Genomic DNA, 26717 nt, shown 5'->3' on the forward strand with positions numbered 1-26717 from the left:
AGCAATATATGGAAAGTTGCTTCCACCAACCTATTGATCTGGGTTTGTGTAAAGCTGAACTATCACATTTTGAAACTGGTGAGAGGGACTGACATTCTGTACAATGAGAGTGTGTTACAAACGAAGCACAATAAACTCTTCCCACAGCCAGTCCTCATCTCAGATGAGGAGCATCTCAGCCCCTGCCATTCTTAAGACACAAAAAGAGTAGATCTAGGGTCAGATTAGGATCTGGGTTCTGGCTTCCGTATAACTCCATTAGGATCGTTCTGGATTTGATTTGATTTATTCTGAGAACAGAATTCCTGTATTTGAGGACTTCCATCTTAAACCAGAAGTTAAGTTCTGGTATACAGCTGTCAACAGTAAAAGTGCTGACCTTCGCTGTCCTCACTTGACTTTATTCCCTCCTTCCTGGACTTTATTGAACAGTTTCTTTTATAAAGCTCCTTATTAATTAGACTTTCTGTGAGGATGAACAGTTAATTAATTAAATGAGCTACGTAGGGGGGAAGGCGGGCTGCATATGCACACTCACTACTGACTCAACTCCAAGATGCAATTTACATCAACTGATCATAACGATTTTATTCTTATTCTAAATTAAAAATAGAATCTATTAATAAACAGGACCACAACGGGTAATAAATTGACAGATGGTTTTATACTTGACTTTGGGGGAAAATTACCATGAAAATAGCAGATGACAGCGGTATTTCAAAGACTTAAATGGAAGGGAGGACTCATGGAACCAGATACAAGAGATACAGAGAGCTGCCAATACAGGCAGAGCATCCTCTGCCAAGATCACAGTGGCTGTGGGCAGCTCACAGACTGATCTAGGAGTCCAATGGCACAAAATGTCAAGGTTGTTGTACAGACTGCTGCCCAAACCATGCTGCCAACCACACTGGAAGATAGCAAACTTAATCTACTGAGCTGGTAGATCTGACAGGAAAAAAAAAAAAAGGTTCCAAATGCATTTCACAAACAGATTTTTAGGTTTCTGTTTCATCCTAAAAAATTCAAGCTCTCTTCCAGAAGAATTTCTCCTGTTGGAAGAAAAACGTCTGTAAGGAAAATGAAGAAAAGGATTAAAAGGTGAGGTTTACCTTTTTCTTGAGCCATCTCCTGCAGACAGAAATAAATGACTCTGGCGCCCAGACTAAAGCCAATCAGTGTGACAGGTCTCTTGCCCTAAGAACAAAGGGAAAGAGGAAAGACCATCAAATACTGTACTAGACCAGGAAAGAGAGTCTGGCCACAGGATCCCTAAGACCCTTACATTCAAAGCTTCTGCTTGTGCACGGTCTTTTAAATGTGAGCAATTCTGTCCATTGCAAAGGGATTATCTATCCCTCAAGTTTTGCACAGTTCCATATTCAGAGCATCTGTGTATTTTGTATTTTTTTGATACTCTGAAAATCAACTGAAAGAACCCAGTGACAAGACGTTACTCGAACAGAAACAAACCAGACACTCACAGTTTTGAAATTTCCAAATGAAGTCTAATTCAAGAAGCAAAATGTTTTTGGAAATGTTTTGATAAACAGAAAGAGAAGCTGTAATACAAAAATATTGGTCCCCTCTAGATTTGAGACTGAATTGCAGCAGCACTGTGTGACTGTCATAAAAATGATGTGCAGAAAGCTTTTATTTTGAATAGCCTAATAAGATTTTCTTTAAGATCAAAGAGAATTTAATCTCAACAACAATGAAAAACGGTCTTTGTATTAACCAGGGAGCAGGTGTGATGTCTAGGACTCCCTAGGCATCACGCTAACTAGTTGTAGATTCTGCAGCACACTGAAATGTGTCTTTTCACAAAAGCTAATGCTTAAAAGGCAGTAACAAATGCCACCAGCAAAACAAAAGGCTTGTATGAAATAAAGTTTATTGCCTTTCCCAGGATTGTATTTTTATGAGAAATCGAGTTTGTTTCTACTCTGCTGTTTCACATTGTTATCGATGACATGCAGCTCTGGAGCCACAGCTCCTACAGGGCTCCTCTGTAATACATCCTGGACTGGCGTGGCTCTGAGACTAACACGGGGCCAGCAGAAAACAGCTTTCCCCTCCGTGCCAGTGGTAGCCCAGCAAATAATGGCAGGCTTTTGTGGGGCAGAAATGGCTTTTGCAAACTTTCTCAGCAAGGCTTCTCAGGTCTGTCACTTCTTACAGGTACCAGCCCACTCCACTTGTCTGTTTGGGGTATTTTATTTCACCTCTACTTCAAGCTTGCATCCCATCTGGACACATTTCTTCTTCCTTGACAAGTCCTCAATACCCTGCTGTTTCCCTTTGCTCCCTTTGCAGTTTGTGAATGCCCTCTGCTTTTCTCTCTCTCATTTTAGCTCATACTCTGCCTTTTGTTTCACAGGCTTCCAAGAGAAGCACAGAATTACTCACCATAATTGTGCCTGTGCACCTACAAAGTACTTACTTGAGTCGCCTGAAGGGCAACATCCATGTGAATCTGTGCTCACAGCCGCTTTCGTGTTGGTGCTTCACAACTGCAGCAATGCAGGGAAGTGCAAGTGCGTTTACCATAATGGGTCAGTGTGTGCTATCTTTGCTTGCATGCCTGATAAAAAGACTGCGAGCTACTGAGATCCCTTCCCCACTACTCCCCCAGTTTAATTCATCCCAAGAGAAGAGAGCTGTCAGAAAGAAAAAAAATCCAGGTCTTCTCGTTCTGTTTCAAAGGATTCTGTTTGCTACCTTTCAGTGCTGGATTTTCCTCCTTAACTTTGTTTGCAAGAACACTACATGGACATTGTCATAATTATTCTAGAATTAAGGCTAATGAAAGCCTGCGTAGTTAGAGCTGAGAATCAATAAAAGTAGAGAGAAGCTGGATTCTTCTATTAGATTATTCTATGTGTGTTCTGATATCATTTAGACAAAAACACAGCTCATGCTGCATCTGATGCTAAAAAGTATTCTCTTATACTGCTTTACTGTGCTTCTGAATTCTCAGTGAATGCTTTTACCACTCTGTATTCTCCTTTCCACCTATCTTACTTCTGTTCTCAGATTTTTCACTAGGTGAGTTGCCCGGCTGCTTTGTGACATGCTCAAGCTATTTATCAACTATGACCTGGATCTCTCCTTCATTCAGGAAAGCTATGGGTTAAATGTAACTAATTCCTGCTAATGTAATCTTATCAGGAATTCTCTGATTAACTTGGGACTTCCTACTTTTCCTCACTGAAATAGATATATGCAGGTCACCTTCACGCATCATTTTTTTCATTTTATGAATAATTTTCTTCTCCCAGGAAAGATAACGTTTGAGAGTGAACTAGCATCACTAGAAAACCTCCTCCCTGTGGGCCAGATCTCCTCCAGACATTATTCCTGGATACCTTCTAGCCGATTACCTGCTGCCGGCTGAGCAGTATATGTGCTAGGTGTTTGCCTACTTCAGCAGACCGATGGAGACACACTCCCCAGGGGTTGTCGATGACACTGGCAACAGTCAAGAGCGAAGTTGGCCAAGTCAAGGCCGTGACGATACCTGCAACGCACAAAGCAAACAGCGCCGCACAGTCACAAATCTGGGCTGCTCTTAGGAAATGTAAAAGGCAAGACAGTCCACTGAAGTTAAATGCTAAACCTAGGACCTTTTGTTATTTTCTGTTCTTCTTTCTCAAGAGCTGATCTGAGAAATGTTTTGCTAGACTGAAGATAAGAAAGAATCTGGTGTTCCGATATTGAGGCAAACAAACTCCATACATGAATGTATCTTGGATGTTTGAAAGGTTTATGTAAAGCACTAAAACACAGGGTAATAATATAGAGAAATAAACACAGACACACGTAAAGAAGGGTGTTTCCAACCGTAATTTTAAAAGACCAAGTCAATGACAGAAGCAGAGCAATCCAGGAAAAATTATAGGTGTGGCAGAGAAGGTTCTTTGGTGATTTTTGCAGGGCGATGCCAATACTGCCAAAGGAAATGCTTTCCCAGATACCGTCCTTGTTTAGGAAAGCTACTTTAAATAAACACCAATAGTGAAACTGCACAAGAGTAGATGTGATATGATTGAGGTTCTTACCTGACAAGACAGTAAATTTTAGGGCTTCTTGTGCCATCATGTTAACAAACCCATTCAGCAGGGAATCTAAGGCGCTGCCAAGCTCCATCAGGTACTTGGATTCCCAGGCCAGACAATACTGCTCACTCGACTGCAGCAGGCTGCTCCATGGTGCTGTGAAGCTCCCTGAGAAAAGTCACAAAGATGGAATTCGTGTTCACAGAAAAAACAACAGTGGCTGACTCCTGGCAAGATGAACCCAATAAAGAGTGAGAAAAGAACCTGCAGAGCACTGGAATGCCCTGTGATACTCAGGAATCATATTTGAAAATACTGTTAGATTTCAACTCCATTTTTCCACTATTTTACAATAAATTTTGGCTTTGTAAATAATCCCACAGCTTTAGCTGCTTTGGCAAAGGCTTCAGTATGGACAGAGATACTGCGTTCAGGCTTAGATTTTGTGACCCGTTCAATTACCTCAGAGACTGCCGAGGCAGATCACAGAATCACAGAATCACAGAATTTTCTAGGTTGGAAGAGACCTCAAGGTCATCGAGTCCAACCTCCAACCTAACGCTAACAGCCCTCCACTAAACCATATCCCTAAGCTCTACATCTAAACGTCTTTTGAAGACTTCCAAGGATGGTGACTCCACCACTTCCCTGGGCAGCCTGTTCCAGTGCCTCACAACCCTTTCAGTGAAGAAGTTCTTCCTAACATCTAGCCTAAAACTCCCCTGGCTCAACTTAAACCCATTGCCCCTCGTCCTGTCACCAGGCACGTGGGAGAACAGGCCAACCCCCACCTCGCTACAGCCTCCCTTGAGGTACCTAAAAAGAGCGATAAGGTCGCCCCTGAGCCTCCTCTTCTCCAGGCTGAACAAGCCCAGCTCCCTCAGCCGCTCCTCGTAGGACTTGTTCTCCAGGCCCCTCACCAGCTTCGTCGCCCTTCTCTGCACCCGCTCAAGCACCTTGATGTCCTTCTTGTAGCGAGGGGCCCAAAACTGAACACAGTACTCGAGGTGCGGCCTCACCAGAGCTGAGTACAGGGGGACGATCACCTCCCTAGCCCTGCTGGTCACGCTGTTCCTAATACAAGCCAGGATGCCGTTGGCCTTCTTGGCCACCTGAGCACACTGCTGGCTCATATTCAGCCGACTGTCCACCATCACTCCCAGGTCCTTCTCCGCCTGGCAGCTTTCCAACCATTCCTCTCCCAGCCTGTAGCTCTGCTTGGGGTTATTGCGCCCCAGGGGATGGACACTACTACTAATTATGTCAGGTATTAAGGACATTCCTCCTATCATCAGACATCAGGCCAAGTCCTGCAGCTCCATCTTCTCATGCAGACCAAAGGAATGTCTGTCATGAAAGGGATGAAGTGCTGAATGGCTGCATGGACTGAGTCCAGAGACATGGAAAACATGTGCAATCTTTTCAAAATCTACCACAGAGCATCTTCCAAGCATCTTCCAAGTTAGACGGGCAAGGACTGTATTAATGGCTTGGTCTGAAAAGAAGTAAGCTGCATTTGCAGATCTAGACTGCAATTATTTTTATTTTGCCATCTAACGTAGCCTCTCTGGTTTACTTGTGCTTGTTTTTTTCTTCCCTCCAGAGTCTAATCAAAAGTAGTGCCTGAATATTTGAGAAAGAATGGATATTTTACACTGTGCGAGTCTAATTTTTGCCTGAAAGAACGATTTTTAAGCCACTCTCTCTCCTGTTCATCTTAATTAACTAGACCCCTTCCTAAATTGTTCCTTCTCCAAACAATGCATGGCAAGTTGAAGAAGCTGCTGACCAAAGTGGCATGCGTGAGCCCCATGACAGATCTCACAACAAGATTCTGTCAGGTTTTTGGACATACAGACAGACAGCTAGTGAGAGGTCAAAAATCACAATGTGCTCTGAAAAAGTCCTGTCCTCAATCCCTCTGTGTTAAAGAGCCATGCAAGTGTGTAAACAGGCACAGCTGTAAGGAAGAAAATGGATGACAATTTTAGTTTAGTTTTGTGGTTTATTTTTAATCATTATAGCAGATTGCTTCTTATGGAAGAAGAATGCATGTCATTTGTAACCCCCTTTTAAGGGCAAACAGACACCAAAATGTTCCTGAAGTTTGTACGCTCGTGTTTGTAACAGTGCCTGGGAGCCCTCCAACCCCAAGGATTTGGACCCCTGGCAAAAAGACAATGAGAAAAGCAAAAGCACAGTGAAAATAATCTGACTCTGACAGCAAGCTGCAATCCAACAAGCAACAGGACAGACGTTAATGATATCCAATGTTAATTATCATGCTTCTGAATCAATTGGCAGCTGTTCAGTCAGGTTGCTGAACAGAGCAGACAGTTGACACATTTTATATGACAAGCTATACTGGAAACTAAAACACTACAAACTTTTCAAGGCTGTCTGTAAGTTCACTTCCTTAGTGTTCTGCTTAAGGGGATTTACTCAACCCAACTTTCTTGCCAATAAACTCATTAGCTGGCAGATACCAAGAAAACAATATTTTCTTTTAATTCTTGGGAGGATAAACAGAAGGTCTCTGAGGTAGGTGAGACACTTCATACTAGTGGTGGAAGTCATCAGCCCCAACCAGACCCTTCCTAACAAAATCAGACAAGATTTACTAACAGAAACAGTCCAGGCTCCTCTCAATTTCTTCATCTTGCTCTTACCGTATTTGCCAGCGCACAGCCACCCAGTAATTGCTATGGTGATGTGAAGCTGCTTTCCTTCAGTAAGTGGGAGGAATTCAAATTCTTCTATGGCGCCCACACGCTTCTTCATCTTGTATCCTACGCACAACAAGACAGAAACACAAATCTCAGAAATCGCACAGCAAGGACAGACCCTGCTAACAGTAGAAGTTGACAGGAAATGACTTGGGTCTTGGATATGTTTTTTTCCTTTACAAACCCCTCAGCAAGACCACGTATTACTTGGTATGGAGCCAACATGATCCTTCTGAGCTTATGTGATCTGTGTGCATCCCAGCAGAAGGCTTTTTTGCTGCAGACCAGACATCAGCTATAACAGCCACTGCCCTCCATAGTGGCAGCTTTCATTTCTTTCACTTTAGCTGCATAGCAAATATTATTTCCTGGCTGGGTCATCAAGGGTTACACAGTGTCTTAGGCAGCCTTGAAATAAAAGTCAGTTCAAAGTTGTCAGATCACACTGAATCACTTCCCTTGCTCATCAGAGTGAAGTCATTAGCTCTGCATTTTAGAGCACGATCCTGTGCCCCAGTAGCTGAGCAACATGCAGTCACTCTCTTACCAGTAAGGCCAGCTCCAGCGGCTCCAAACAGGGATGCCATGACAGCAATTCCAGCAGTTGAACCTAAAGCAGCTGCCCCTGCACTTCCAATAACAGTAGCAGCTCCAGCAGCAACCAGAGGGGCAGCAAGACCCCCTGTCAAGCCTGAAGAGGGAACAAGTGAGATCATAGGTCTAGTACCATGTACAAAAACCAAGCAGTCATTTTGCTGTGCTGCCTGAGTACTGCTAATTTTACTGAGATTATAAATGGTGGCCTATTTTGCATCACCAATAAAGGGGGCTTTCTGAGACAACCCCCAGGCCCTGAATCTCTGCACGGACTGACTTCAGTAAATATGAAAAATAATTTAAAAGTCAAAGGAAGAACGTGTGGTAGGGTAAGCATTGCCCTATTTGCTTAGGACACACTGATGTAGTCACATATTACTCAAATTTGGCGTTGAAGATGTAATCATTGTATAACACAGGAGCATAAAAAGGGAAAGAATCTTTTAAGGATGACAGCCTCAGTTTGGTATTTTTCCCAGCTGACAACTCGGTCTTGTGATTTTACTCCATGGTGTGCACAAACCAATGCTCATTAACAAGCCAGCTCCGAGTGAGCTGGAGCGTGTCCCAGAAAAACATCATCTGAAATTTTCAGTCTCCTTTTTAGCATCTTTACACTGATCCTCCACCATGCATTGAGAAGTGCTCCATCAGAGCCAATGGGTTTTCACTAGAATGACTTTTTCAGCTAATTCTTACAGTTTTATTTTTGTGTGGCTGAAGATACTTTCCATGCTTTTGAGAATTTTTTGGTTTTTGTTTTGTTTTGTATCTGAAGTGACATACTTTAGACTGGCAAAGAAAAGTAATGAACACTTTAAAGTTACAGCCTGGACTAAGAGGTATGTTGGCTCCTGTTGCTAAACGTGCAAGTCAGAACTGCCCTCCCTACCCCTATGCTGCACATGCAATTCAGGAGCAAGCCTCCAAAATGCCCAGAGCAGCCTCACCGATCACTGTTCCACCCCCGACGGTTGCCAAGCCGATCAGCAGGTATCTCTTCAGCTTCCTTCTTCTTTCCTTCTTTTTTCTTGAAACTTCTGCAGTTCTGCAAAGGAATTAGAACCACAGAAGCTGATGAAAAAGCCTGACAGTTAACAATGCTGCATTAAAATCTGCTTATATTCTTTTCAACGTCATTTTCCAACTGGGAACAGTAGGAAAGTACCATGCAGGTGTGGACTGAGATAACACATTCAGATTTATGGGGATTGTCATAAAGCCACAGATTTAAATTGAAACAACTGAATTGCTCAGTAAAGCTAACAGATGTTACTTACTCGGAAAACACTTCCTAACAGGAGTGAAGCTTGTAAAAAAAAAAAAAAAAAAAAAGAAACAAAGTCAGAAACATTTCAATAACTTTATACTGCCTATGTGTCTTAAAATCTATTGCTGCTCTTAGAATATGAAAACCATTTTTGCATTGTGCAGTTAATTGTTAATTCTGTGTGTCTAATGGAGAAGAACTGGTTCCTACATATGTGATGTGTTGGCAAACTGCATTGGAGAGACTTTCACCTCTAGGCTGCAGACAACCTGCCAGGCTCATTTGGCCCATTTTAACTAGTTATTAGCTGTGAGATGCTGCAAAGTCTGGTCAGACTGAAGGCACGCATCCAAAATGAAGGCAAGCAAGTGAAAGCTGGTGGGTGCAGCTCAAGGCTTCTGCCTTCAGGGAAAGAACCTGACAAAAAGGAATGGTCTGTTGATACCAGAGAGGGGAATTCCAGATCCTGCACCCTCCAGATCCTCTCAGACACAAGTCTATTTCTAGGAATTCAGGGCTGAAAAAAAAAAAAAAAAAGACATTTGGTCTGATTATGCATAAATTACTGCAACAAAGATGTTAACCTTTCTGATCACTGCACCATGCAGTTTGCAGTGCTCTGCCCAGTGCCAGCGAGGGATTCCCTACTGCCAGCAGGAGCAGCGTGTTCCTCCTGAACCAAACTAGTCACATGCTGATATTTACCATGTTGAGCCTCATCCCCTCTGCACTCTGTCAGCGTGTGCAGGAGCAAGATTTTACCTTGGGGACAAACAGCAGAGATGCTAAGACTGGGTTATCTCAGAGTAGCACTGATGCAGACTTGACATCACTGGGGTGATCTGCAGAACAGACACAAGGAGGCTTCTTCACTCCTTCATTTATCATTAAAGTCACAGGTTGCTCCTACCAAAAGCTCACCCAGCACACAGCTGCGTGACAGTACGATGGGAGCTGCTTGATGTCCATTAAAAGAAAACCCTGAGCGCAGACAGGACTTTGAGCAGCAGTTGTGATATCATCAAGCCGGAAGGTAACTGCCACAACTGCCAGCTCTCACTTTTTAGGGCACAGCCTGCAGATCAGTTCCTTGAGGCTGTGAGCACATTGGATCAGGGCTGGATGCAAGGACAGCAGGTTAAATAACGTCTGTATCATGTAAATCCTACACCACCGTATATAGACCTTTGGCACTAATCAGATATTCCTAAATGAAAGCAACCCTGCAAATGTAAATGATTACTGTTGTAATCACTTATGCACCGATAACATTTTTTTTTTCTAATGGTGCAGTTCTGTGAAGCTTTCTGGTTTGGGTTGAGCAACAGAGCATCAAGAAATCTACATAAAATCCGCCACAACTTTTGTCCCCTTATATTATATACCACACTTGTCCTAGAGACCCTATTACAGAGATAAAATAAATTCTTCCCTCTGACCGGTGCAGCTCTCCAATACACCTGGGAACATTCTGCTGAACGCTGAAGGTCACTGCCAGCTAGACCTACGAGCTGCTGTGTTTGATCCGGACTAAAGGCCAGATTCTCCAACTGTTCATAAACAAACCGAACAATGTTAGTATATAAAAAAAAATTAGAATTCAGCCCTGAATCCCCTGAAAAGCACATCAGAGGACATAAAAAAGCATCCACCTTCTCCTTTCAGGAGCAAGAACTAAAATGAAAGTAGGCTAAAACCACGAGAAAGCCAAGTGGAAGTAGGACAAGTTGTTTCTACTACTAAAGAGAAGAGGGGTAATTTGTGCTAACAAACAAGACAGAAGCAAATTATTTTTCAACAGCATTCTCTATATTCAGCCGCTCTCTAATTACACATCACAATATAATAATATGGTAGTTATTAAACACAGTCATTAGTTCATTTGTCTGTGTGCATTTAAGGTACACTTTAACAAGCTTATCAGAAACAGGTAAATAAACCTAAAAGGAACAAATCATTTATTAGGCACTACGTTCTCCTTCTCTCCTCTGTCTTTGGTTTATCTCTTACAAAAAATACTTTCAATTTCAGAGGAAAGTGTGAGAAACAGAGGATACTGGAATAAATTGCTTACAGAGTAAGTTTCATTCCAGCCTGCCTACGCAGTGGTTAATCGGGGCCCCTGAAACATGAGAACTTATCTTGCTTCCAAACTTGGATATTTTCTCTCTTAATCCTAACCTAATTGTGGATTTTCATTATCCATATAATTGCCTAATCCTTCCTGGAACCCTCTAAGCGCTCTGTAAGTTTGATAAAGGCAATTTTAGACGAGTCCCAAACAATACGCAGCTTTGTAAAACACAGCAGGAGGAGAAAGAAGCACAGTGGGTGAAATCCCTGCATTGCCAACGTCAATGGCAGAATTTCTACTGCCTTGCATGGCATGGAGAGTTTGTCTCCACGGTGATCCCCCAGAAAACACCATGCGTTACCTCCACTCACACATTTTGTGGTTGCAAACAGAGCTGTTTGCAGAGCACAGCAGTGCAGCCTGCAACGGCTACATCTTCTGCAATTTGTGTGCAACCAAGTGCACTTCTGTGACTCCATGGTCAAGCCAGGATTTGGATACGCACTCATCTGTGCATGCAGTCGCCAATCTGAACACCTGGCTTTGGAAAAAAATGCTTCTGGAGTTCTTCAGACAGCTGCTGCTGACATCTAAGTAGGCAATATCCAGCAGTCTCCATTACACACAGTCATTCATCAGCTTTTGTAGTCAATGGGCAGCCTTGGGCTGCAAACAGTAAGATCAAGAGAGCTGAAACATGGCTAACCTGCATTTAGCTGCAACTTGGAACAATTTGGGTTATGCTCATAGAAAGCCAGCTTGCTGCATGTCCTGTCTGAAGACAGTACGCCAGCCTACATAGAGCTTTTAGCTGGCGTTGCTTTCTGTACATAACTGCTGCCAACTGCTTGTGACAGTCGCTTTCCTAATAGCTTCTGCATTACAGTTGTCACTCCATTACCAGGCTCCTTTTCTCCACTATGGCCATGCACTGCCCCTTCTGATACCCCTCAGCCGTCAGTGAGCTTGGATTTGCAGCTTCTTGCCTGAACCACAAACCACATTTAGAGAAATGGTATAGGTGGGATTCCAGATCATTTTCCAATGATGACAAGCAGCATGCATACATGTTAGCGAGCAACTGGTATCCTATTTTCCAGTTTCCCACAGAACTGTGTACAAAAGAGAGGTTCATACCTGCAAATCAGAACCTGTTTGGCACCAGGAAGATGGATTTAAGTGTTTGGAGCATTGTCCTAGAGGCGACCATACTGAACACATAACTTTGCACCTGCTGGGCCACAAGCCAACCTGTCCACAGTAGCAAAGGCGAGAGCAAAAGCTTCTGTTACAAGTATCAATAAAAAAACGCCTAAACAGAAGGTGCCAAAAACCTGGTTGGTAGTTGCTGCTTTTCCAAAACCTCTTGCAGTGGATGGTCAGAGCTGGAAGGATACTAAGCAGAGTCATTATATAACCCTCTGCCCCAAATCTGTGAGGTCAAAGCAGCGATGAGATTATGTTCCCTTTCCTTTCCCAGTTGTGCCCTAACTCTAAAACAAACAAAGGGTCATCCCTGCCCTGCAAATCTCAGCCCTGTGCTAGTTTTGGTACTGCAATAATGAATGTGTTTGCACTGCGGTCTTGGGCTGCTCTCATTGTGAAGGTTTTATTTTCCTGCTTTTACCTAACAGTTATTTCCATGGCTGCGAGGTGGGCCTCTAAACAAAGAGCAAGGTTGAAATCTACGACTTTTGCCACACCAGGTATGCACAAAAACCACTGAGATAGCTACAGCATTTAAAAACCACACTCTAAGTACGCAGTGCAGCTTTGCAGTCACTCCTGCCACTATCAGACAAACTGCTATTTTTTGGGGCTGCACTGTGGTCCATTTCAGGAGCCACCGTCCAGACAACAGAGAATTAGGTCCTAGAGCATTTTAGCAAACACCGCCCCACCCTCAGATGCGTGTTGTCCCACGCTGCATGCCCCGGATGGAGTTTATTTTCACAACCCATGGCAAAACAGTGCCCATTAGCACCAACCCTTGCTCCTGCACTACAAATGGTGCTCTGTCTAGCAGTACGTGATCTTTGAGATTATTTTGACTTTCCCTTTTTACAGTGCGCTATAAAGTTAAGCTTTATTTAAATAAAGCCATAATGGAAAGGTACCTGTCACATGCTGAACGCCATGGGAATGTCTGAACATGTACTGCGTCAGAGACATCGATTAAAGTTAATCTCATAACGTGTTTGCTGACAAACACAAATATTCAACGGTTACTTGAAAGTCCACTGCAGACATTTTTACTGTTTTTTATATGGCTAAACCTTCACACAGTTCATGCCTCGCAGGCAAAGTAAAAACATTACTCTGTGTATAATGCCAACTTTGGGGCTGTTTTCCGTGTAAGAACTTGCAATTAATAGGCTTAATCTTACATCAATTACATAGAATTAGGAGTCAGGCATTCAATGGCCCACAGGTATCTAAAGATGGCAGATGGTTGCCCTCAGAGGTCTATCTCCAATAGGAGTTAGCTGTCTCTTAAATAGGCACGGAAAAGGCCAGATCCATAGAAAATCAGCAGCTGAGGATCGAACCCTGAAATTTTATACAAACTTGATTCTGCATGAAGCATTACTGCAGAGAGGTGAGTTAGGCTGAAATTGAACAATGAGAGACAGCCTGGCTTTAGGGCTCAGGCCCTTCATATGTTGACATTGACCAGTTCCCTTCTATTAAGCAGAGTAAAGAAAAAAAAATCCAAATTCTGTGCTGGTCACCAAGCATGCAGCCTGTTTGCCTTTCAGCTTTATGGTTCCTTCAAGATGGTCCAATCCACCTGTAAACCTGTTTGGTTCTATCTAAGGAATACTGGGCCAAGAGATAAGAAATACAAGCTCATTATGATGCATTTAAGCATAATCTATGGTCTAGAAGACAAAACTGAAACAAGGATGTGAGGCAGTTTGGTGCAGAGGAGCTCTAATCAGCTCGCAAGGTTGGGTCACAACTCTGATTTTAAGAGTGCTGAGCTTTCATGGTTCTCAGTGCAGTCGAAGTGCTGTGAGGGCTCTGCAGCTCTTATCAAGCCATAAATGATTAAGTTAAGAACCAAGGGGAGCACGATCAGAGACTGAACTTAGGCACAATCATTGATTCTAGACTTTCAAGCAGCAGCAGTGTTTTTTCATCCCATAGCCAACTGAATTGTTCTTACTCTGACTCTTCCTCTTTTTGTTCCTTCAGGCTCTCAAGCAGTGATTCCTCCAGGGCCTCCAGCTCCTCCAAGGGGATCCTCAGCAGCCAGATAATGCGGCAGATCAACACTCTTGCTCGAGCATCATAGTACCCTTAAACACAGGGAAGCCCAGGAAATTAAATCAGTCTTCATGACACCAGATTAAATAGCAAGTGGTACACCCAGCTGTGCTAGAGAACCGTATCCCACGCAAGCACAGCTCCGACCCTCGGGCCCTCTTTCTCTTTCATGTGTTTAAAACTATTATTCTCTAGAGAAGAGAGCTCTAGGTGGAAAATCCTCCCCCCTGCAAACCTCATCCTTTCAGCAGTCGCTGTCCCTGGTGGTTGTGGTTTAACTCAGCAGGCGGCTCAGCACCACACAGGCATTTGCTCACTGCCCCCAAGTGGGATCGAGGAAAGAATGGGAAAAAAGGTAAAACTCGTGGGTTGAGATAAAGACAGCTTAACAGAACAGGAAAAGAAGAGGAAAATAATAGTAATAATGATAAAAAATATATATACAGAATAAGTGATGCACAATGCAACTGTTCACAACCTGCTGACTGATGCCCAGCCAGACCCCGAGCAGCAGCCTGTCCCCCCTGCCAGCCAACTCCCCCCATTTATTGCTCTGCGTGACACCGCACGGTGGGGGACATTTGGCCAGTTTGGGTCAGCTGTCCTGGCTGTCCCCTCCCAGCTCCTGGTGCACCCCCGGCCTCCTTGCTGGCAGGGCAGCACAAGGTGCTGAAAGCCATCTGTGTGCTATCCACGTAATTCTCATCCTACATCCAAAACCTACATACCAGCTCCTAAGAAGAAAATTAACTCTATCCCAGCTGAAACCAGGACTCAGGTAATTGCCAAGAAGGCAGGTCTCAAATCTGTTGGTCTTCTTCTCCAGCAGAGGCCTTTGGGCTTTGGAGAGACCGGATTTCTCTTCTCAACATCGAAATGTTGCAGCAAGACCAGTCCTGACTGGTGATATCAAACACGTCACACACAGGCAACGTGGCACAGAACATCTCAGGTATGCACTGGTGCAAGATATGTCCTATTCTACAACTACACCTTCATAAAGCTTTATGCTCAATCGATCTTGTTGGCAACAAGAGGGACTCTGGAGTTTTGAACCACCTAGAAGCATGGGGTGACTTCAGTCCCGTGTAGCACTGATGATTGTTTGCATTTATTCCTCACTGCATGAGATGCAGGAGTGGACATTGCACTAAAACAACACCTGATATGATTACTCCCAGGCTTATAATTACATGTACTTAAAAAAAAAAAAAAAAAAAAAAAAAAACCACACACAAACAATAGTTTAAATTTAATAGATTTTAAAATGTTGTGTGCCAACTCTTTAGTTTTTAATGTGTTTCTCTCGGTAGCATCTGCTGCTTGCTGAGAGCGGGCTTCTGTAAAGGGTTCTTGGTGCATTCCAGGATGGAAAACACAACAGTGTTTCTGGGGTTGGGTTAAGATACCTGTAGGACAGAACTACAAAGAAGAGTTCTGATATCTGCTGCACATAGATCAAATACAGCCTTCAGCAATTTGTTAAGGTTGTTTATTTATTACCATCATTACCAAGATACCAAAATACTTCAGGAGGCTTTAATCAGGCCACTTTTAAAACTTGTGCTGAGTCGAGAACTAAGGCTAGGATTTATCTTCACCTCATCCCTGACGTGCCACATCATGCAAGTCTGAGCAGGTGTCTTAAGAAGCAGCCTTCCTGCTCCCTGCCTGCTAATGCACAACTTTGCTTTCTACTCAGCCAGCCTGGCAGTAATTCAGTAAGGCTTGAAAATCTATTTGTTTTAAGTTCCAGCTTAGCAAAATAAGCAATTTTGCAATAACTGACGTGTCAATTTTCCATTAAAAATAAAACAAGAACAAAAGCAGTACTTTGTTCTCAACTGAAACAGGCTCATCAACAACCAGCAAGTGCTTTCCTGTATGAACAGGCTACAGCACAGGGATTTTAAAAAATGCAGGTTGTGATAATAAACAGGCTTCTTTTCAAAATGAAGATTTTGTTCAGACGGCAGTCTTTATTTCATGATTTTTATCAGACGAATCAATGTTACAGATTGTAAACCAGAATTTTGTTGCGTGTGTGGTACAGTATACACATAAAGTCACATTTACTCAGAATAGGCTTCACATTAAACACACTAGAATTTATTGCCTGAATATATTTTTTTTCCTTTTAGACAACAAGTGGCACACAGAAGATTTGTGGGGCTGAAATTTTCATTTTCAGTTTCATTTTCAATTGAGGAGGGCTTCACTGCCCTCCTCAAGGAAGGAGAGGCCCCTAGAAGGGCTGAAGAATAAAGTCTCCCACCCAGGTATTTAATTTCAAAACTTTTTTTTTTTTTTTATCAACACATACAATTGCATGCCAATACACGATATGTGAGGCTAAGGAGGTGAATGATTGTTCAATTTTTAACGGGTATTATTAATCATTCCTGTTACAATAACTGCCTTTCCTGCAGTGGCCATAGGTGAGAGTATACCCCTTTTGCTAGAAATGAAGCTAGGATAAAGCAGGATGGGCTGGTACCCTGAGCTTTTTGAGCATTGTAAAGTATCAGATATGAACTCACCGATATTATTCTTATAAAGAACAAAAGCTGAATAAACTTACCATCTCTAAGAGAGAAGGACAAAAGATCCTAAAAAGACAAAAAAAAATATTCCAGTTAAAAGTGAAGAAGTACACCTAGACGTCTTAAAATGGAGGCATGAAAACCGATCGGACCATGATTAAATTAGTGCAGCATGTCCACTCCTAAATGTGGGATGACAGCAAACTGTAACTGAATGGAGCAGAGCAGAGCAAGACCAAATGCTTCCAGCAGAAACTGTGCCTATGTGGGTACAAATGGCTGGAGGAGTAGATCAGCACAGGATGGGAGGGCAGCACCTGCTTGGTACATGCTGAAGTAGACCACATTTTTTGTTATTAGCACTTGTGTTGCAACTGAAAGCCCCACGATTACACAGGACTTCAAATCTGGGAGAAACCAGGCTCTAAGCCTCTCCTACTGCTCTAACATCTTCTGTTCTTCCAGTTACATGTGCTGTATTTTCAACAGGAATAGGTTTGAATGCTACTCAGAGGGATCAGTGGCCCCTCTGGCATTCTGGGAATTTGTAGCTCTAGGCAGTAAAGCTGAACTGGCACAAAGTTCTTTTGGATTAAGCACTCAAAAATAGAAATCTCAGAATTTATCTGTAAAAAGATTGAGGGACTGTGTTGGCTTTCCATGGGAAAAAAAAATGGAAAAACAGATCAATCCAATAGAAGGCTTCTGTGGACAAATCCATGAAAAGAGGTCAGTGTTCTTTAAATGAGAAGTCCTAATGAACGAGGTAGTGTTTTTACTGCTTTGTTCTCCTCTTTTATTGTCACTGAATAACTGAATAAAGTTTAAGTTCTTTATGTAACTACAACGTTAAGCACTAGCTCAGTCTAGCTTCCCTCTCCTACACACACAAAAGTGAAGCCGAATTTTACAGAGAATCCTCAGCCCTTTGGGAACACAAGAAGCACCGCCAAAGATGTAGGATGCTGCCAAGCAGTTTATGATTATTATTCCCATAAGCCCCTAAGCAAAATTTGTATCATAAAAATGTCTCTAATCATTTCCCTACTGCACGAGAAGTGTAGAGCAGAGAACAAGTCAATCTTAACCTAGTCCTACTAGAACAGAAGCAAACTGTAGGTATTACCCAGTCCAAAGGGAGTGTCTGGACTGAAAATCATTTTAACATGAGGGGAGTCTACTACTTCATAAAGGAGAACAGAGAATTTCCACAGGACCATATAAACCAGAAGACCAGGGCAGCTGGATGTATGCATCAGAGTGGATGCTTTCTCACAAGGTACAGCCCTAAAACCTTTGCTCCATCGCTGACGAGTGTCTACACACAACAGCTTTCTCCAGACGTGTTGCTCAGGCACCTGCAGGCACACAACTGGTCGAGTGCTCTTCTGCTAAATCCCTGGGTGGCTGCTCCCAGCCACAGAGAAAGCTGCCTCTGCTTTCCTGCCCTGCAAGCATCTCCGGCAGGTTCTGCTGAGCTGGGCTCAGCACAAAGCAGTCACCACCACATCATCCTGCATCCCAGCAGCTGGAGCACTCACCCATGAAAAGGAAAGTCCTGGCTTATCTCCAGCCTACAAATAACTGTTGTCATTTAAGTTAAGCACCGAATCAGGTCTCCTCTGCTCCCCTCAGTCACCCCACTGCAGAAGAAAAAGGGCCTCAGCCACAATTCCTACTCCGTGCATGCACACTGCTCCCCCAGCTGTCGTTTTCTCCAGACTACTGCAGGCAGCCTCCTGAAGAGGGCTGCATTTTGCTCAGGGCCCGTTTATAGGCAGTAAATGCTCCCCAGGTGTTGCAAAGGGAGCCACAGGTCACGGCTCAGGCTCCATACAGGCCACCCAGCGTACAAGGTGGCACCCAATGGCAAAGAAACTCCTTCAAAAATCCGGCCTAAGCATTTAGGTACATGTGGTTCAAAAGGTGAGAGATGGATGCGGGTAATCAGGTGATAAACAAACTACTCTTCCATTGCATCAGTGACCATTAACATACTCAGCTCTTCCTAATTGCTTAAGGCTTTGCACGTACTGCTGGGTAGTCATCTGGAATCCAATCAGCACTGATTAGATTAGTTTACAAGTAGTGTCTCTCTCTCTCTCTCTGCAGTTGTTGTGATGTTTCATTTTGAAGCGGAGGTGGTTTTAATTTCTCTGTGGACTCTGAAGACTACCACACATGCGAATGAGTGAAACCTTACAAAGAAAGGAAGACAATCGTTATTTGGAGTCTTTGCCATGCACGGCTACAAGTTCAAAATGGATTTCCTCAACAACAGAAAGTTTCCAATCCACGCTGCAGTGCCTCTGTGTTGGGGGGGGGGAAGAAAAAAAAAACACCACAGGGCATTGTAAATGTGTTCAGAGAAAAAAAAAAATAAAGATTTGTAAGAACTTTCAATGTTTTCTCACCTATCATAAGGAAACAAAAGTGGGCAAAGTCAACTTCTTTCCCTCCCTTTTGTTGTCACTAAACGTATATAGAAGTATTCCTAACCAACAGGAATCACTGCTTTCTCCTACCACACCCACAACCTGTTTGTTACAACTCCTGTTGTCTAGAAAGGATTCAATTACCCAACATTTGCATGGATTAGTCACCTGCAATGAATGCAAACAAAGACAAAAATTCACAGGCCTTGAATATTCAATGAATCAGTGGTGAGCTCATCTCCAGTCTCCTGGCCATGTATCATCTCCTCAGCACCTCTGAGGTGGAGGGAGTCAGAAATGCAGGCAGCAGTGCTGGCAGGACCCTGCCACTGAGCACGCTGAACAATTTGAGGGTGTTCTTGTAACAACCAGGTAAATAAAAGCAGCTGAATGTAAAGAAGCAATACTACCATAAAGCAACAGATGAAGAATTACCAAAGCTTTGTCCCACAGCATGTTTATTTTCAGGTAACAAGGACAAAGCTCATCTCAGTGGGGTACCTTTAGGTTGCCAATGACACCCTGCAAGACTCTTGTGCCCTGCTCTGTGACAACTGTTAATTGTGTATCATTTTGACAGAAGGGATCACTTTGCATATATACACGACTGCCTGAGATCCAGCTGGTGAGGCATTAGACTGGTAACTACTCCTGATCTTTGCTTTCAACTAATCAAAGAATCATTATCTACGGCTTCTGTGTTCCACCTGGAACCATGATAAGTATCTCAGTTCTCGTAAGATATTGCGCAATCCCACTGACCCGGAGCCCCTTTTGTAAAAGCACATGGAGCCCTCATGCAGGATAAGCTCTAAGCAAGCACAAGTTAATTTTTGCCACAGTTTCACCCTTAATAAACTCGCAGCAATGCAGGAAGATTTGCCTTACTCTAGAAAATTCATCCTGGAGTAGACAGAACCAGGGAAAAAAGCCTGGGAACTACCAGGCCATCTAGATATAGAGAGACCCAAGAATAGATTTATTCTGAGCAAACAACATCAAAAGAGCTTTGAGAAGATCTGTCCTAGCTGACTAATTAACTACACTTAGATTGCCAAGCTATTTTGAGCCTAGTAACATAGGGATGTTTGGGGCAGACCCTTTTAAGGACTGCCTAGGAGACACAAAAGAAGGCTGAGATAATGGGAGTTGGTCGTGACCGAGGAAGATCCCTCCCGTCATATCTTTACTCACACAGCCTTGCTCTTGCATCTCTTGCTCCATCAGGTTGTCATTGCTGAAGGTGAGTGTGTGCTAACCATTACTCACCACCAGCGTACCAGCTGCTCTCAGGATGCCTCACCACTTCCTTGTGTACCGCAGCTCGGTGACCGTGGCCACAGCGTGCCTGGCAGCAACAGCTCTTCGCCCTCCAAGGCACACATAACGTGAGAGCGAATGAGGAGATATCTTCCACAGCTGAGACTCTGAAGCAAAGGTGAATGCCACCAAAATGCGTACTCTCTTATCTTTACATCAGCTCGAACATCAGAACATTACGGCTTCAGCCTCAATAACGCTTTATCAATGAAAGAAAGAAGGACCTGTAACTTTTTCCTTCCAGCCAAAGCTGACTCTGGAGAAAAGACTGGGAACTGTGCTCTTTGGAGCACCCTCTGTGCTGCAGAACACTAGCTCTGCCTGTACCAGCAGTCTTTCTGCCTGGTTCTCAAATATGTAGAGATATTTTGTATTACAGGGAGAGGAACCTTAAGCTGTGTAGAAGTTGGAGGATCTGGCCCCCTACACTCAAGCTACCCATGCGTATACACATTTCTCTGCTGCTACAAAATCCCCCTCGTTCAGAGTAGGGTGAAAGGTCTCTTAAACATACAAAAACTCAGGCCTAGCACGTTCAGTGTTTCACCGAAATCCGTAGAATGTCTGTATGAATCAAAAACACTGCAAGAGTACAGTCAAAGCAAAAAGGCTGATGGTTCTCTGTAGAGCAAAGGCATCAAAGACAAAATGTTATTTCAGCAGGAACTGCATCTCACGGTCATCACTTCCGTGAGCTGTTAATGGACAGAGAGAGTGCCAGCCACACAGAAGCACACGCGCATCAGAAACCCAAGTTTTACTTCCCTGACTGTACAAGCACAACTTCCACTGCAAACAGACACCCAGGAAAAATCTTCTTTGCAAAAGCAAACAAGGGCAAGGGCAACGCATGGACTTACTTGGATAATGACAACAGGATTATCTTTCAAGATGGGATCCTTCAGCAAAAGCTGGGCAAAAGTTTCTGTGCCCTCACCTCCTAAGCCACTGGCAAATGCTGTCATGGCAGGTAAGACAGCATCAGGCAGGTCCAGCCATTTCACCAAACCATCTATGAATTCTGTTCTGAAGGAGCTGTAAGGCAACAGAGGAGGTTAAGGCCCTGTAACTGGATGTTTTTGCAAGCTTTCAGTGGTCTCTGCTTTCAAATGCTGATCTATTGCCGTTCACACAAAAATCAAAGCATGCTAAGAAGTCAACAGAAGGTGAGCTTCTCACAAACAAGCTTGCTAAACAAAGAAGAAAGCAATCAGGATGAGGCCAGACCTTTCTTCAAGACATGCTTTGAAGCTTGCTGTATTAAGGGATGCAATTTGTGCTGAAGTACAAAAGTCCTAAAAGGTGTAACAGAAAGTCAGTATGATTAAGGAAATAGTTGAGAAAACACCTAATGTCAACGTGTCCTTTACATTTCAACAGGCCTCAGAAGAACACCAGCAAGGAAACGGCAGGAAAACATCAATGCCAGCGATCAGTCTGCAGAGCAGTCAGGTCTTACAGACTCAGTTTTGTGTCACCTTCCCTAATTTGAGCATTCATCTTCGTGAAGAGACCCAGAGCTAAAAGAATCTTCAAATCCTGTACCTTTGGAAGACCCCAAACAGAGCGGTATGCCGACACCAGCTTGGTCTGAGCTGCTACCCAAAAGCCACCTCCTTTGCTCGTCCCCATGTGCCCACGTGTAGTACCTTTGCTCTTTTTCAGGGAACAGCCCTGCTAAGGATATCCCACAAAGCGCTGCGTAGGCGAATCTTCCAGGTTCCCCCAGCTGCTGGCTCAGAAGCACGCACGAGTCCTTTTCGCCTGCCTGCTCAGCCCCGCTATGCTGTTTTGAAGTCCAACTTTTCCACTTCTCTTCTGCGGCCATTTCTACCTGCAAGTTCAAAGAAGAAAAAGGAGGGAAAAAAAAAAAATAAAACCAGGAAGCAAGGAGACAAAAAAGCTTTTTGACTGCCACACTTGCTGGTGTAGAGTAAGTAGGCCTGTCAAGGTCCAGCTGGTGCATCCTGCTGCAATGTGATGCTGTGATCAAAACCTACAACAGGAGGCCTTCCGTTCACCAGCTCTTAAATTTCTGCACAAAATGCGTTGACAGTACTTCTCACAGAAAAAGGAGAAGTCCTCTTCAAGGTGCAAAGAGACCGGGCTCCACTCAGCCATATCATTCACGTGTTTACTGCAAAAATAGCACGGAGAATAAGAGTTCTGAACCTCGTGCAGGGACCAGTACGGCTGCCTGGGAAATAATTTGCCTCTCTCCTCCTCAACCCAAACTGCTCCTCTGTTCATTTTCCTGACGGTGTTATAAAGTTGAGTCCAGCCACAGCCTCTGATTAGAAAGACTTTTAATGGGACTGCTTATTTCCCATGGCCCTTTCTGTGCTTTGCTTATAATATTCTCTGAACTGTGCAACCCACCACTGCATTTCCCAAAACATAACATGCCCACGCCACACGGGCCTTGAGCTGGGCCAAAATATTATCTTGGAGAGCACAGAGGCGTTTGCACCTTTTGATTACGAGCTTCCAACCGAACTGCTCAGAACTGCTCCCAGGAGCCCCCCTCGTTATACCGGGAGGCCTGGCTGCCAACGCAGGCAGCTAACAGAGCTGAGGGAAACCAGGCAGACACATTTCATGATTTAATTTAGGTAAGAGCCTGCTCCAAACCTCACTTACATCGCTGGGAAGTTCTACCGACCTCATCAGGACTTGATCAGTTTCCCAAGGGCAAACTGTGCATTTTGCTTTCTGCTTGCTCTTAGATGCCTCCTTTCTTCTGAGCCCTGGCGAAAGGAAGGTGACTAAATGGGAATTAGAATAGAACAGAATGGTCTTAGAATAAAGAAGTGCACCAGAGGAGCAGCTCCTCTTACAGATTTTATTACATCTGTGCTATCTGTCATGGTCTGCAGGAATAAATGAACCCTGTTATTTCCCCATCAATCGGAGAAGGGAACAGCCAGATTCTACTTCCCAAGGAGAGTGGTGCCTGGGATCAGGGCCAGGCCCTCCACCCTACCAGTCCTACCACACAGCAGCAGCTGTACCCACAGAACTGCAGCCCCGGGGACTGAGCAGGATGAGTCCCCATCCTCTCCAGGATTCTGTCCCCTGCCCCAGATCCCAAGACTTCCTTTTATTACCTCAGGAGCTCCAAAGTCCTTGTCTGGATGCCCAAAATCTATCTTACATCACTAAGTTCTGAGCCTCCTAAAACATCCACAGCCTGACTTACCAACCAACTTGCCTAGGAATAATCTAACTTGAAGTATCAGTAACTTCACAAACAATAATCCGGCGTGCCAGCTCACTCCTGGGCACAGATGTATTAACTCAGCATGGGAACCAGCACTGAAAATAAAATTCCCTTTGCTGCTGTGATAGATTTATTGATTTGTTAAGAAGCCAAACCAGCAACCCTCAGAATATTTTATCTAGCCCTAAAGTTCCTGAGATGTTCATAGACACCATGAGGATGTCCTTAAGGAAAAAATTAACAACAGATCTGAGGAAGAGGTAAGAGTATCCAGATGGCTAAAAAAAGAGAGCAGTGACCCTATTTCCACCCGTATCCTCGCTTTGGTTTAAGATGTGGCAGATTGACCCTCATTCCAGCATCATAAACATGTAACTCAACTGTAAAGAGGTGCCTGGATAGTTGGGTTGGGGGCTACACCAGCCTCACAGGCACACCCAGGGTTGCACAGAATTTTAATCTAGTAGCCAGAGGGTCACATGAAAAGTAAAGCATCTATAAAGAATCCAGGAAAAGTACAACTGCGGAGTTTAACCTTATTTCCCAATAATACAAGAGGTGACCTGTTACGGAGTGACACCATAGTGGCTTCTTGCAGGCAACTTTATTTCCATTATGCAGCAAATAATTTGTGATGGTGAGTATCTAGAATACCCCAAGAAAGTTTTGGAAAGACTTTTCTCTGCCACCTCATCTAGAAATGAGAGCTCTGAGGATGCTCTGATCAAGACCCTGGATGTGTGCCCTTCACACAGGTGTCGATTTTGCCATAAACATTGAGGAAAATGGGCTTGGTTTTTCACATGGCAGCATAAAAATAGCAACGTGATTTAGTACAAATACTTAGCCCAGGAAGCTTTGCCACTGAATTCAACAAGAGGGAATCAAGACCTGACCAAAAACTTACACTGAAAGTTATTTACAGCTTGTGACGCTGGAATTCAGTTCTCTGTCTTCAACAATGCAATTCAGCAACCTATAGCATTTCCATAATCTGAACTGCCATTTGAAAGAGAAACTTGTGTCGCTTCCAGTGCTTACTTTTCACACAAAGCCCTTTGTTTTCTTGAGAGGTGGTGTATTTTATATAGTGCTTCCTGCAATCCTATGGGGAAAGTAAAAAGATAACCCTTCCGTGGATCTAAAGCTGTACAGGAGAGGCATGCTCTCCACAGTCAGCCTTCACTTTTAGCCCATCAATACTAAGCGCAAACGTGGAAGGCAATTAATCCAGATTAATGCAGCCCTGGATAAAACCGCTTCTCACCTCACAACACGCGAAGGCAACGCAGGCCGCTGCCACGGAGACGTGTCCTAAATAAATGGAAATCAGAGATTAGAGATGGAGGGCATAGGGACAGGGGCATGGCAAGGCTAGAAGCTGAAGCAACTGCAAAATTGAGCGTGTTGGATGTGGTTAACGCAGACGCTTGTAGCAGCAGTCGTTTAGAAGCAGGGTCCTTACACGTCAGGTAGGCACATTACCAGCAAATAGAAAAACCCTCAGTGGAAAAACACAGAGACGCCTCAGCTCGAGGCTGACACTGCCACTAGGCTGCTGATAACACTCAGTTTTGTCGCAAATCCTTTCAAGTCCTACCACCACCAGCCACCCCCCCACGACACCCCCTGAGGAGAGCGACCCCCTGCAGGGGCGGGAGAGCCCAGGGGCGCGACGCTGCCACAGCCCTGCCCTCAGGAGCCGCACCACGGCCGGTCCCGGAGCCGAAAGAGCCCCGAGGAGCCCCGGGGAGCCCCGTGAACCCTCTCCCCACCTCCCCCGGCCCGGCTCCGACCTGCTGCCGGCCCGGCCGCCCTCAGGGGCCGCCGCGCTCCCGGCTGCCACCGCCTCCCGCCCCTTCCGCCCCTGTCAGCCCTACGGAGATTGCGTAAGGACAGCGGGCAGTGCTGGGCGGCCCTGCGCTCTCCTACGCTGCTGGCGTAGCGTAAAGAGGGCGGGCGGGCGGCGCGTTGTGCTGAGGGGGGATGTGTTTTGGGGCCGGGTTGATGGCGAGCCCCGCTCTCTGTTTTCGCCCCATTCCTGGTATTTGTACCGCTCCCGGCCTTCCTATGGGAGTTGTGATAGGGTTGTGACAGCGGTGGGGCGGCAGCGAGGCCTGGTGCTGCTTCAGTCAAAATAGGTGTCACAGCTCCTTCCTCACAGCAGCCTTGCTCTGGCATCTTGGGTGCCCTGCTAGGGTTTAGTGCTGAGCTGAGTGGCAGCTCTTCCGTCCCCCTTTAAGGCTCTTCTTTCCCTCTGAGAATGCATCTCTCTCAGAGAGAGGATTGCAGAGAGCGGTGGGGTGAGGTGTATTGGGTGAAAGCTGCTCTCAGGTCACCACCACTGAATGCAGAGACGTCTTTGTTGCCCCTGACATGAGACAGGTTGGGGGCTGCTCTGAGGGCAAGTGAAGCTTCAGTGCTGTCTCACACTGTGTGTGATCCACCATGTGGGATCCCAAAGGCATCCAAACAGGAGCTGAAGTAACTTTTTGTGATTATATCTATTTATATACATACGTATGCACACATCACAGGGAAGGTGAAGCTTCAGTGCTGCCTCACACTGCGTGTGATCCACCAGGTGGGATCCCAAAGGCATCCAAACAGGAGCTGAAGTAGCTTTCTGTGTGTGTGTGTGTATATATATATATATATATATATTTATATATGTCCAGGCAAACATGAGGACCATGGATATATTGCTTCTGATAGAAGCAGGGCTCCAGGCACAGGTTGGGAGGCTTTGGTCAGCCAGCTGTAGTTAACTGGCCCTGCGGAAACTCCAGGGCTACACCTGGGCTGTGGAATTAACTCAGCTACCTCAGCATAAGGCTTTTGCATTGTGTTTTATGGGTTTTGAGAAATGTTTTTGCTTTGAGAGGAGGCTCGAGTGGGAACTGCAAGTACAGTGCTTGCCAATTCTTAGTGAAATCCAGTTTTTCAGGGAAGAGAAGCAGTTTTTCTGCATTGCCATGTTTCATGAAAGCAAAACTTGGTTACTTGGTATCTGGGGTAACTGATTTATACTTAAAAATATGCTATTTTGGACTTGTAGGGTAAAAATAAATAAATAAATCCACATACTTTTTCTGTTTAAAAGCCCTTTCAATGTGGCCAAATATCCTGTCCCACTTGCTTGCAGCTTACATTAGGTCCTTCAGGTTTACTCACACAAGTACTCATTACCCCTATGTATTTTAA

At 44.4% G+C, this 26717-nt stretch overlaps 1 protein-coding gene and 1 long non-coding RNA gene across 5 annotated transcripts in view; one reads left to right on the forward strand and one right to left on the reverse strand.

Annotated features, from left to right (window-relative positions):
- TMCO4 (transmembrane and coiled-coil domains 4) overlaps positions 1-25389 on the reverse strand; it is a 43602-nt gene extending 18213 nt beyond the window's left edge. For 2 of the 4 annotated variants that reach the window (XR_014685249.1, XM_084495157.1), the window contains exons 1-12: positions 25310-25375; positions 24781-24827; positions 21943-22127; positions 21154-21328; positions 16577-16604; positions 13895-14027; positions 8332-8429; positions 7332-7475; positions 6728-6847; positions 4062-4226; positions 3384-3520; positions 1113-1197 (exon numbers count right to left, since the gene is read on the reverse strand). Coding sequence is in view for 3 of the 4 variants with exons in the window: in XM_084495157.1 (XP_084351283.1) it covers positions 1113-1197; positions 3384-3520; positions 4062-4226; positions 6728-6847; positions 7332-7475; positions 8332-8429; positions 13895-14027; positions 16577-16604; positions 21154-21328; positions 21943-22121 (1264 nt within the window). In the remaining variant the exon portion in view is untranslated. The other 2 variants (XM_084495158.1, XM_084495159.1) reach the window with 2 other exon arrangements.
- On the forward strand, positions 14728-18941 carry LOC311422277. Its single transcript, XR_014685251.1, has 3 exons — positions 14728-14947; positions 16137-16274; positions 18651-18941. It is a non-coding gene; the product is annotated as an uncharacterized lncRNA (long non-coding RNA).
- Positions 25390-26717: the final 1328 nt, after the last annotated feature.

The sequence above is a fragment of the Aythya ferina genome, assembly GCF_964211825.1.
Source record: "Aythya ferina genome assembly, chromosome: 21".
Classification (NCBI taxonomy): domain Eukaryota; kingdom Metazoa; phylum Chordata; class Aves; order Anseriformes; family Anatidae; genus Aythya; species Aythya ferina.